This window comes from Vicugna pacos, unplaced genomic scaffold (assembly GCF_048564905.1).
Source record: "Vicugna pacos unplaced genomic scaffold, VicPac4 scaffold_19, whole genome shotgun sequence".
NCBI classification, from domain to species: domain Eukaryota; kingdom Metazoa; phylum Chordata; class Mammalia; order Artiodactyla; family Camelidae; genus Vicugna; species Vicugna pacos.
Genome location: NW_027328740.1, coordinates 71,898,075 through 71,911,263, shown reverse-complemented (window position 1 = coordinate 71,911,263; position 13,189 = coordinate 71,898,075). Strand labels below are relative to the sequence as shown.

The 13,189-nt window shown below is 42.0% G+C and overlaps 1 protein-coding gene across 1 annotated transcript in view; it reads left to right on the top strand.

Annotated features, from left to right (window-relative positions):
- Window positions 1-13,189, top strand: part of LOC140693514 (uncharacterized) — a 62,974-nt gene that overhangs the window by 22,480 nt on the left and 27,305 nt on the right. Inside the window, exons 3-7 of the mRNA XM_072957334.1 lie at window positions 312-517; window positions 881-1,002; window positions 1,439-1,499; window positions 1,658-1,755; window positions 2,033-2,153. Coding sequence (XP_072813435.1) covers window positions 1,704-1,755; window positions 2,033-2,153 — 173 coding nt within the window. The 5' untranslated portion in view covers window positions 312-517; window positions 881-1,002; window positions 1,439-1,499; window positions 1,658-1,703. The remainder of the gene's footprint in view (window positions 1-311; window positions 518-880; window positions 1,003-1,438; window positions 1,500-1,657; window positions 1,756-2,032; window positions 2,154-13,189) is intronic.

The window sequence follows — 13,189 nt, the reverse complement described above, 5'->3', positions numbered from 1 at the left end:
ATTGCATTCTAGTTTTTTTAGAGTGTGCTATTGTATTATCGATTGAAATGAAATCAGGCTGACCCATTGAGCCATCCCCTGAGCTCTTTTTGCCTTCCTACAGGTGATACTGCTCTCGTTGCTGCATGTGCCCTTCCCCCAGACTTGGTTTTGGGGTTGAGTAAGTCACCATCACTGGAGCCCTCTCTTTAAATGATGAAGAGAACATTTGCTCTTTCTCCCTGTTTGGGGACTTGGATGAGATGAGGCAACAGATAAAGAATGGAGCCCCACCTCATTCTGACCCCCGCTCTTTCCGTTCCTTTCTCCAGGGGAAGAGTACAATTCAAAAATATAAAGATTGTGAACTAATGAGATAGACAAGACAACCGATCATTTATTAAATACCCTTTCATGCCAGAAACAAATGTATTATACACACAAAAAGCACATAAAATACGGTAGTACTGTGGTTACAAACGTGGGTCCGAGTTCGAGTCCTGGTCTGGAGTGACAAGTCCTGTGAGATGGAGAATTGGTAGGTCGGCTTAGCCTCTCTTGGACTTGTTTTCTGTCCTGCAGAGATGGGGCTCGCTAGGCGTCCCTCCCCCGTAGAGGTGCTGAGGGGTGTAAAAGACACGTGTAGGCAGACCGAGCACAGCTGCTCTTTCCTCGTAAGTGCAGGATAGCATCGCTTTTGCGGTGATGGCTTTATGACTGCACCGTGTAGACTCTCAGTGCTCCAAAGGGATGCCTTGCAGATTGGAGATGGGATTCTCACTTCTGTATATACCCAAGGATTGTGTTATTGGGCCTTGCTAATTTGACTCTATTCTTTAGAAAGTACATAATGTAGATATATTTTTCAAACATGCATGATTTTTTCTTTTATTATTTATAGTTCTACCCTCTCATCTCTTGGTGTGACTTTTCATGGAATCCAGGAAACAGTCCTAAGCAACCTGCCTCTTCACACTTCTCCGTGGTGGTTTCCTTCCCTGACTAGAAGAGGGTTTTGCATAGGTAATTTTGATTGCTCCCCTTCTCTTGGAGACTCTCTGTTTTTCTGCCCATCTCTCACCTGTCCATCTGTCCATTTCTCTACCCACTCATTCTTCTGACTTGTTTCAATAAGCATTTCAGGCAGCTTACAGAAGAACAGGTACCAAATAAACAGGTGAGAAAATGGGGCCAAGTTCATACAGTGAGGCTAGGAGTTGAGCCTGTGTGAGAGTTGCCAGCGTGAGACACACGCCTCTGCCTTGTGACTTATAAGATAGACAACATCAATGTGCCTGAAGCTCCCAGCAGACACAGGGAAACAGGGTTTGTGGGAGATGCTCATTGGCTGTGAAATAAATAAGTGGCTTAGTAGAAGCCCAGCCTTTCCAAGTACTAAGGCTTAGGAGAATATTTTAGTGTCTTCCAAAATCAGATTATTGCATCTTTTCTTTTTCAGAGTTTTATGTATAGTTGGTTTACATTCTATACCTGGAAATTTCTCCAAAACTTCTGCCCACGTGAGTCCCATGACTCGGGAATGGGGTGGTTCTGCTCATTGACGGGTGTTGGCCAGAAACGGAAAATGACAGCCTCAAAGGAGCCTGGGATTTATCAGTTATGTTTTGTCAGTGCTGTAGATTTCAGAAAATGCTTTCACCTTTTCTTTCCATCTGAGGCAGCAGCGCGCTCTCTTACCAGCATCAGGAGCTCAGGGCCACGGGATGGTGGGGGCTGACTGCACTGCCGTCAAGACAGCTGAGCTAGTCACTGCAGGTGTGGTTCTTTTACATACTGCAGTTCATGCTCTTTACTAGAATGTTTCAACAGGGAGTTAATTAACTGAGTTAATTAACATTTTATAAATATGATGCTTTGTTGAAAAGACAGTCATAGGCAGAATATAAGTTGTGATCACTTTAAAAATGGTTTCATTACTGAAATTTCAGTAGGAAAGATCCAGTTTATCTTATTTCCGCCTCTCTTTAAAAGTAACAAAGAAACAAGACAGAAAAAGCAGAGGATGATTTCTGTTCTTCCTCTCGGCTTGCAGGTGCCCTCACCTCCAGTGGCATCCATCCAGACACCAGCACTGACACTGGCCGTGCTCAGAACTGCCTCAGCCCTGAAGACACATCTGACAAATGGAAGGGGGCCGCGCCCTGTTACAGCAGGTGCTCTCACTTTGTGGGTCCTTATGTAACTGCGCGGTGTTATTCAGGATCGCCCTTTCTACACTTTGTGACGCTGCTGCGGTGTCTCCTAGTTATTTGTTTCTGTAAGTACTCGTGTAATTTTCCAATGTGTGGTACTAGACATCTAAAAATGCATTTTTCAGATGAAAAATAGTGTGTATTTAATATAAATGTATGAAAAAAGGGTCAAATGGATCTATCCTGGTGCCAGTACTCAGAGATAATAATTAACACATTAACATCTATTTTCTGTTCTTTTCATCAGTGTGTATTACCTCTGTCATAAAAACCAGCGAGCAATGTGTGCCTGTATACTGTGTGGAGACCTCCATTTTCCATTCGGCTTATTACACATTTTTCTACAATATTCTATCTCCCCTGGCATGATTTTTAATGACTAGTATAGCATTCTGTCTTGTGGAGTCCTCGTCCATTTTACTTTGGACTTAAATAAACTTTTAAATTCCAAGTATACTTAACTGAAATTCTGAAAAGAGATCTGTTGTGGTACCGAAAGTCCCCTACATCCCTTCCCCTTTTTTCCTGAGAGTAAAAACTGCTGACAATGTGGAGTATATATTTCATGACCTTTATGCCTATGTCATATAAATAAACTCATACATACACGTATATGAGAAATCTATGTCTATGTGTGTGTATATATGCTTTATTGAAAAATAAGGCCATACTATATGTTTTCTGCAGCTCGGTTTATTCACTCAGGTATATATCACAGACGTCCTCTCTCTCCAGACTCACCCGGTCCTTTCAGATAGAGTAGAGGGTTTTCCTGATATGCAGGTTTGGTCTCTTGTGTAAGGACACCTTTCGTGGGAGCGTACTGTGGACAAGGCCTTGGACCACGCCGAAACACCGGAACTTTAGTGCCCACAGCTCACCGTGATTTACCGCATCATTGTCTTGATGGTGGACACTTAAGTTTTCTCCATTTTCCACTGTCAGAAAGGGTGTTTGACTGGCATACTTCTTATACAAACATTCCTGTGTTCTTGTATGAGTATTATTTTCGTTAAGGTTTCTGGAAATTTAGTCCTTGGATGTGACAACTACATAAATCACAGGCTCCTTTCAAGTGAATCAAGAAATTCCTTCTCCTGTGGGGCATGAAAAGATGTAGAATAACTTATGTAACCAATTCTCTATCGCTGGATATGATTTCACTTCAGCTTTTCTTCTCACCATTGTAAACAGTGCTGTGTAAATGCTCTGATAAGTACATCTTTTTGAACTGAATTTTTCTAAATGAAACGATTCCAAAATGTGGAGTTCAGCCTGTGTGTACACACGTTTTTCAGAGTTTACATATCCATTGACATGTCATCCTCCAAAAGATCGCTCACAGTTTGTTCTCTCAAAGATGGACACTAGCTAGAATATCTTTTAAAAATATGTGCCAATATGATGAGCAAAAGTACTTTTTCATTGTTTTAATTTGCACTTGATGACCAGTGAGGTATTGAGCATTTTTCACTCATTAGCCATCTGACTTTTAAAAAGTGAATGATCTCTTTTGTCCTTTGCACACATTTAAGTGAGGCAGCTTCTTGTTGCTTTGTGACAGCTCTATGTATATTATGAACATTAACCCCTTGTCTTCATCAACATGTATCAGAGAGCTTTTCCTTGTCATATTTTGCCTTTCATTTTGTTCAGTAGGTTCATTTTTGTTGTGGCCCAAAATAATCTTAAGATTGTAAATGTCTTCTTTTTGGGTTTTATTCCTGATATTATTCTTAGAAATACTTTCTTATAATGGTATAAATTTCTTCTGTAGGTTTTTTTAATCTCTAAGATGGAGATGATGATGGTACTTGTTATAGTGAAGAGAAGTTGAATTAATATGAGCAAAGAATTATATTCGCTGTTATTAGTACTTTCTAATATTCACATCACATTCTGTAATTTTTCTTGCGGTCATTATGACTGGAATAGAATTTGTTTTTTCCAGGGGATTCTCTGATTGTCCCAAGACAATTATTGAATTCCTACTTTGCTTTTTAACTTGAAATCCCACCTGTAAAGAATACTTATGTACACTAGAGTCTCTTTTTGAGCTCATGGTTTATTTTTATCAATCTTACTTTCTTACACTAGCACTATATCTTACATATTGTAAACATTTATTTAATATCTGACAGTGCGATTTTTTGATTCTCTTTTCGATCCCAAATTTTCTTGGTTAGTATTATGACTTTATTATTCCTGAAGAATTCTAATATAATTTTTCAAGTTAAAAAAAAAAAGAAGTGCTCTCGTGGGATTTTTTAGTACTTTTGAATTATCTTTAGGAGAACGTACATTTTTACAAAACTGCTTTCCTGCATACAAAATGTTGATGTCTCTACTTTCACACCTCTTACTTTACCCCACAGTACAGTCCTGTACTTCCTCCATGTACAACATGGGCATTGTTTTTGAGTTTATTCCAGATTATTGTTGATGTTTTTGTTAATTATTTAAGTCAGAATTTTTTGCTATTGTATATTTTAACTGTTAAAACTGACACCTAGGAAGGCAGATTCGGTTTGTAAATACTCACTTTGTAACTTCTCATTTAAAATTGTAAGTATTAAGTACTTGTTACAGAATCCTTTCTTTTCTGTTTTTAAAAATTTGTTTCCAAGATTCTCAAAATGGTCATAGCAAAGTAGTATAGGTGGGGACAGAGATGGAGAGAGGTAGTGTGGCTCATGTACAAACTGTGAGCACTTTCATGGCTGTGTTTACGCTGGAAAAGCCGCTGAAGAGTCCAGGATAAAACAGGGGTGGCTTTGTATGCAGTTGAAAGCCAGCTTTCTTGCCTGGTGAAGCCTGGTGGGCGTGACAGGTAGATGATCAAGGTCGAATGGAGGTTATTGGCTGCACAGAGCGCTGTGTCTGAGAACTGGAGAATATCGCCATGGGAAATGCTTGGTGCCAGGAACAAAGCAGAGGAGCTGGGGACCCTGTGTGTTAAGGAATTTCCAGCCCTCGGAGTGGGAAGATCAGACTCTGCATTCAGATCTGAGTTTGAATTCATCCTCTTTAGTTTACTTGTCCTCTGACTTTGGTCAAGCTATATACCCTATTTCACTTCCTGTTTTCTTATCTCTCAAAATAGGAGAATTACAGCCTGCTGCCAGATTGTTTGATCAGGTTAAATAATTAGTGTCTATAAGATGCCACGTACAGTCACAAGCTCAGTGAGAAATGGGCTGTCACCTGTTCTTCTGCAACTCAGTGCTTGACAAGACATGTGGGAAAGCCAGTCCCTAATTTGTGTGTGATGCAAGTAGGAACAAAATTAATGTCTTGCCTTTCCCTAGCAGTATACTTACAGCTTTGCTTCATTTACTTCTTTCCTCCTTTCCTTTCCCCTTTCCCATCCTCCACCAAAAGATCCTGAGACTCTCTCAGAATAGTAGATTCAAATTACTTTAAAGGTTGGCTCATCCTCATGAAATGATAGTAACATAAAAAAAATCTGTGCACATCCCACAATACATTGTATTTGATTTACACACACACGTGTGCACACATACACACACACAATCAGGCTACCTTCCACTTGCAGAGGGATAAGGACCACTTTTTCTGAGTTTTCACTCACTGAGCTTGAGAACAATGTCTCTTACACAGACTTTCACCAGGCTTCGTGCATGGTGTTTTTAATTGAATTTCGGCTTTGTGGCCATAGATATAGTCTCCTAATAGAAGAGAGAAAGTGGAGACATAGACATTCCGCTGAGATATTGGTGTCATCATATTTTAGTTGGAAAGGACTTAAGACAGCATAGAGTCGTAATATTATATGGGTGAGAATCCATGATGTTGTAACTTGGACAAGAACATGGACCTTCTGCCGTCTTGTCCACAAAGGTGAAGAGGCAACTGGGCAGGGGATGGTAGGGATCCTTCTTGCTTGAGTTCCATGTTCTTGCTAGTTTTCATTGCTCAGTTGCCTTTAGTTTATGTCCATGAGGCCTCTCATGGGAAGGTCACTCTGTCCTGATAGATTGAGTTTCTTATCAGCAAAAAGCTCTGGACCCACTCATATTTCCCAGAGTTTTCTGCTGACCTGCTGACACTTTATATAATTGAGACCTAAGAAACTACAGAATATAAAATCCTTATTGTTATTGTTTGCCCTCGAGTTCCATAGGAAGGGGTGCTGTCTCAGGCTGTCTAAAGCCAGATCTGAACAAAGATAGGGTGACAGGCTGTGCTGCTGGTCCTCCACAGTTGAAGGGGATTTCCAACTTAGCTTTATATTCAAGGCAGATGAGTTCAAATCTTGCCTTTACCAGTTATTATCTTTGTGAATTTGGGGAGAAACTGTACTTTTTTGTGTCCAAATTTGTTTATCTGTAAGTAAGTTCAGTATTTATTTTAAGGTTTCTGTTTTAGAATTGAATGAGCTAATACTCTCATTTATACCTAAACTAGTGATCTCATGGTTCTATGCTGGTGCCTTGGTAGTTGATTACTAAGGGACTCCGCAGTGAGATTGGGGGTGGGGGACCCTGGATAATAGAGCTTATATTCCAGGATATGCTTGTAAAAGACTGGATGTGCAGTGGATTTTTAGTAAATATCTACTCCTTTCCTAATCTGCATTGATTGTGTATATATCTTTATACTAATATATGAACAATTTTTATTGCAATTTAAATATCTTTGTAGTATTTACAATATCTAGTTATAAAAATACGTGAAATAAAAAGATTTGAATTTATTTTCTTTTCAATAAGCAAAACAAAATAAAATAGAAAAGAAAAAAGTTTTGAAGGAGTAGAAATAATTTTATTTCTGTGGAATCAATTCCTTGTAATAGGTTTTTTGTTCATGTTGTTAAAAAGCATATAAAATTGATAGGTGGTGAAATACTGGAAATGAGGAAACAGTGGAGACATACTACCTCTAAGGCAGTCAATTTGTTACCAAGCCCAAACTCGTTCTGCTTGCTGCATGACAGGCCGATTAATCGGGAGATGAGATGTTGGAGTAAGGAAAAGAGACTTTATTTGTAAAGCTGGCAGACCCAGAAAATGGCATATTGTTATCCAGTAGAACTCTCTTCCCCAGGGCAGAATTCAGTCTCCTTTTATACTAAAAAGCGGCAGGGATGTGGCTGGTTGTTGCAAACTTCTTGCTGTATGAATTGTTTGTCCTTGAAATCCTTTGTTCCTGCAGCTGTCCATGTGGGTCAAATTATGGTGCCCCTGTAAAACCTCCAAAAAAAAAGAAAGGTTATTCACTATTTTACAACTTGCCATCTATACATAAGTGTAGAAGAGCAAATATCCTTAAAGGTCAGAGCCCGGAGAATAGGCCCTCCTGGATATTTCAGGCTAAAGGCAACTTTCTTTTACAAAAGGTGCAGAGATAGCAAGTCTGAGCCTAGAAAACAAGGTACAGGATTAAAGCCAAATGAACACATCTAACATGGAGTGAAATTTGTTCTTTCTATTACAATTTCTTTTTCTCCCTCATAAATAATTTTAGTAAGAAACATGAGCAATTTTTTTATTTTTGCTTCTTAATAAAGGACTACAACTACAATTTAGTGAGCAGGGATGCTGTGCGTGCCTTGGTGTCACAGCAAACTCTTGTTGGTGGTGGTCGACCCTGCAACATGCCTGATGCCCCGTGAGTGTCGGTGAGGGTCCCCCTAACCAGGGGCTCTATTCAGGAACCACCATATGCGCGTTGACCTCTGGCACCTCTTTTTCAGCTGCAGGAAATTTTTTCAGATTCTATGATAGAAAAATCACTCCAGCTAGGGATAATCAGGGAGTAAAGGAAGAGGAAAAGGGCTTGAAGTAGAGTAGAAGAGAAAGACAGAAGCTCAGGGAGCCTGGGGGCTTGGCAGCGCTGCCTCGGGAGAGAGAGGAGCAGAGGTGTGGATGGGACCGGCTACAGAACCAGCTCCTGCAGCTTTCCCTGCACCCAAGCCACACAGCTTTTAATAGGGCCCAGGACTCTCTCCTGGCTGGATGTCACCCTGGGCAGAACCTTGAGAATCGAAGGTAAGGGGTGGGCAGCACTCACCTAGGGGGTCACTGAGGACTTTGGTCAAGTCCACATTGACTTTTCCAGTCAAGTGCCTTCACCTGTTCTTTATCTCAGGATCTGAGAAGCAGGAGCAAGGAACTCAGGGAGAGATCCAGGAAGATATCTGACTGTGTTAAGAGACGACAGTCACAGTGACACTGGGAGCGAAGACACTTGCAGCAAAGTAAAATAACTTCACAACCATTGCATCAGAGCTGCATGTGTGAGAGAGCCTAAGCCTGTCTCAGAGTGCAGGGGACAAGCGGAATGGAATGGTAAAATTAACACTGACAATTGAAATTTTGTTAAATAGCCTGCTACTTTTAATTTTATCACTTCAATGTATGCAGGTGTATTTCTATGAGCATTTATAGGTTCACACAACCCCACCAGCCCCTCTTGCCCCCATGGGGGATGGGATTTCTCAAGCACAGTGCCCCTCCTGCTTGCTTGGGCCACGCTGCGGGTCCTCACCTGGGGCCGGACTGCTACAGTACACTGAGTCCCCGAGGCACGGCCTGGGATACATGACAGGAACAACTGTGCTCTTGGCTGAGGGCCTCCATTTCCCCCTGCAGTGTAAGAATGCCGGTGACTCAGTTAGAAGCATGCATCCAAGCCGTCCTTCCGTGTCATCACCATCTAGAAGCGGTGCCTGAATCTTCTGAATTTCTGCAGAATGTGGTTTACAATCACCTTGAACAAGTGAGTGTGTGTTCTCTTTCAAGTGGAGGAGTTACTGCCATTTTCCTGGAACTTACTCACCACTAGTCCATCTGATTTTTCTGTGCTAGGATTCAGTATGGCCTGCTAATAACTCTGCAGTCAGGTCTAGAAACCCTGATGAAGAGGATTATTTATTTTCTTTCTTTATATGATAGTATTTTACTTTCAAATTTCTGAGTTTTCAGTTCTTGGAGGAATGTTTTGGGGGTTGGAGAAACAATTTTGCTCTTACCATCTTTGTGACCTGTTGCTATATGCGTCTCACCTGTCTTCTGTCACTTGTGAGGCGGTTCTATTTTTGACCCTGTCCGGGTTGTTCATATTTTAAAACATAAAATCTGTAAAAGTACAGTCCCTTTTACTCTGAAGACATTCCACAAATACTCCTTTAATCTGGGTATGGTTTTAAGAAGACACAATAATTGGAATATATACTTGCAGGTTGCCAGTGCAAAATCCCCAAATTAATAGTCGAGCTCAACATCTAAAATCTTTCTAATCTACCATGGATTTGTATGGATAAGTGAAGTAGTTTGCTAAGAACTCAATCCTCCCAAGCTGATGCTCTGCCAGATGGTGGAGCCGAGGGACGAGGGTGTGTCCTGCCCTTACTGAGCTGACAGTTTCATGGCAAGGACCTTCACCAGGTGAAGAAATTGAAGTTTCTTCTAAGAACAGTGGGTCTGAAATGAGTCCAAAAGCGTGGGAGAGACACAATCACATTTGTCTCAAGTAGGGGAGAGTGGCTGTGGGGCCACCTGGGAGACTCATGAGTCCAGGTGGGCAGTGTTGTTGGCTTCCAATTGAGCGGTGGGACGGTCAGTGGGTAAAAGCGAACAGATTGAAGGCATGTTTAGATGGTAAAGAGGAAAGGATCAATGCTGTCTGTGAAGGTAGGATGGAGTAAGGCCCAGGTTTCTGGGTGGATTAATGAGTTAAATAATGGTCCTGCTGTGTTCTGAGGAGGGAAAGCAGCAGAGGGAGTTCTGGGGGAAAACTGATGAGTTCAGCTGTGGGTAAAGTGAAAGGCTGTTAGATGTGTGGTCTGGGAGCTCTGGTGAGAGCCAGTAGTGAGTAGGGGGCGGGGAGAGAGACTTTCAAATCATTTTGTCTTGTGAAAATACATACAAGAATGAGTAATGACACAACCCCTGTATATTCTGGATTTAAAACCCAGTAACATTTTGCTATATTGACTGCAGGGGTTCTTAATTTTTTAATAGAAATAAAATAAATAGAAACAAAATAGTGGAGTTAATGAATATCTTAGAGTTGATGTGTGTCCTTGTATGTATTTTCATACCTCATCTGTTTATAAACATAATCTACAAAAAGTTAACTTGCTTAGCATTAGAGTTAAACAGAGGGACGTGACACACTCTGTTGGTGGTTCAAGGTGATTTCTTGGGCAAATTATGTAGCCTCTCTGTGCCTTAGTTGCATCTTCTGTGACTGCCCCCATGCCCCTCATCACAGCTGATTTCCTAGACTTGAAGTTGGGAGGGAGGCTGCTGAAGGGAGTAAGAGGTGGCAACTGCTAGGGTCACTGAAGAGAGAGACAAAAACAGATTAAAGCCGAGAAACTGAGTGCTAATACCCTCAAAGGAGAAAGAATCCCTTAGTTTTTTGAGCCACTTAGCCTAAGAGAACGAAAATCATGTGGATCCAAAGCTCTTGAGCATATGAGTATTGTGGGTGGGAGGGTTTCATCAGAAAAGGGTTGAGAAAAGGCCTTTTGGTTTCCTTTTACGTTTCCAGTAAGGATGAGGCGCAGAAGAAAAACCACCCGTTTCACAGTAGAAGGTGCTGTTTTGTGCGAAACTGTCCGAAGGTTGGAAACCATTCATCAGTGGTGCTGGCAAAAGAAGAGACTTCTGGATTGGGTGGGGCACTTGCTGTGACTTCCAGGTGACCTGCTGGCTGGGGGCTGTGAGGCGGGCAGTAGGTTTGCAGTGTGACCTGGGTATAATCCCTGGCATTGAGGCTGCTGATCTGACTAGCAGAGCTGGGCAGACACCGTCCTAACGGGGCTGCTCGGGATGAGGCCTGGGACACCTGCCATGCTGAGGGCGAGAGGAGAGCTCCCCTGAGGTTGTGTCCCTGTGAAGATTAGAAACGTCCTCCTGCAGGGGAGGAAGAGCCTCTGAGCAGCGGGCCGGATGCACAGGCAAGACCAGCCTGAGCACGGAGATTTCAGGAAGCCGGAATTCATACAGGCCCGAACAGCCTTGTTCCTGAGAAACTGGAGGGAAAAGATGCTGCAAATGCAGGCTAAGTTCAGACACTATTGTGTGTCATGAGTGATAGGAAAAGACTGTTCAGGCAGCCACGAGAGAACCCTGTGGTTGTCCCAGTTGGGCGTCACACAGGAGGGAGGAGCAGAGTTATATACTTTGCCACTTATTAGCTGTGTGACTTTGAGCAATATCACCCCACTTCTCTCTATATATATCTACATCTGTAAAGAGACACAGTGACAAGCTCGTGTCATCAGAATGCTTTGTTTAACTCTGATCCCCTTTGTCCAGTCCTGTCAGTGCTGCCCTGCAAGGTTCTGCAGCGGCTGCTCTTGCCCTGTGATGGGAGGGCATAAAAGGGCATTGTAGCACCCGAGGGCAGAAAGGGGTTGCTTTAAAAGCAGACATGTAGCGTCCTGCAGCTGCAGACCTGCAGGCAGTTTGGTTCATGGTCGTGGAGAGGACTTTGGAGGCCTTAGCGTCGTCTTAAGACTTGTTTTCCCTTGGGGACCTGATTTGCCTTTGCAGATTAATGTTGAAGATTTGGGCTTCTGGCAAAGCTGTTTTCAGAGATGGGTATATACGTAAAATATCATATAAAATAAAATGATTTATTTAACGTGTGCGACTTTGCAGCTGTTGGGAAGAGCTGTGTTTGCCTGGTCTCCACGGGGGACACCAAGGGTCAGCAGAGCGTGCGGGAGGGAAGGCAGCCTGCAGTGCTTCTGCGGGGTGTTCTCCCCAGCATGGTGCTCTGCTGAGTTGTCTCTTCTCTGAGTTTGGTTGCCAGAGGAGCAGACAGCAAAGTAATGAGTTCTGGAGGGATTGTATAATGACAGGAAGAAATAGGAACCTGGAGATTTTCTGGACTAAAACACGCTTTTGGTTCCTGATTCAGTGTGTTCCATTACAGAATTGATGAGTTGTGTCTATTCTGGAACGTCATTGAAATAAACGTTCAGCCTAAATGTTAAGGGCTTTGGTTTATTTGGCTGGAGGACTCGAGCTGGGATGACAGCCTCTCAGATCACTCTGAGGGACTGCTCCCAAGAGGTAGTGGAGGAGCTAGGATAAATAGAATCTTTACAACAAAGATCAGGTAATTGGAACAATAAAATATTGCTTGTTATCTAAAGAAAACCAGATATCTCAAGTTCAAGTATTTAGTGGTTTTCTATGTATGGTGGGAAGCAAACATTTGGGTCATTGAATTCATTCCTTTGGCAAGCACCTGGCTATCTAGGGCCAGTATCCTGTCCTTTCTTGCACTGAGTCTGCTCAGAGGGCACCACTGTGAGTGGCTGAGAGGCCGGGCTGTAGGCATGAACTCGCTGGGGGTTGGCAGCAGCCGCTGATGATTTGGATTCAGCATTCTTTGTTTACTGACATGGTTGCAGTATTTTCATGCACATTGTAGTATTTTCATTCACAGTGTTCCCCCTTGGTCCTAAATTCGACCAATATTTTGAGAGACATTTCATGACCAATTTTGTCCCACGGTGCTAGGATGGCTCATTCCTAGTTCAGGTGAAGAATCTTCTGAGTTGCCATTCAAGGTGTTAGTTTTTTTTATCAGGCCCTGTTGATACTAAAAGTTCTCTGGATCACCTGTCTTACTACTCTATTATGATCCAGGAAGTGTTTACCCATCTTTGCTCATTCCCATACCTAGAATCACACTATTATATTTATTTTATTCAGGGTTATAAATTTTATCTGTTTCTTCAAGATGTTTAGCCATCATCCATCTTGTGGGCCTAGTTACACATTGGGAAATGTAACAGACAACAATTTTATAAAATAGACAGGATATAAGTAATACAGCTAGTAACGTTAATAAAGTCACGAGTAAGAATTTAATAGTCGAGAAGTTGTATTTTTGGGTTAAAATTTTGCTTGTGTTTCTGAGTTTGATCCTATGAGAAAGTTCATATTTATGGTCAGGGTCAGGGCAGGTATTAATTGGCCAGTTGAAATCTCCCACCTTGTAAGATCAAC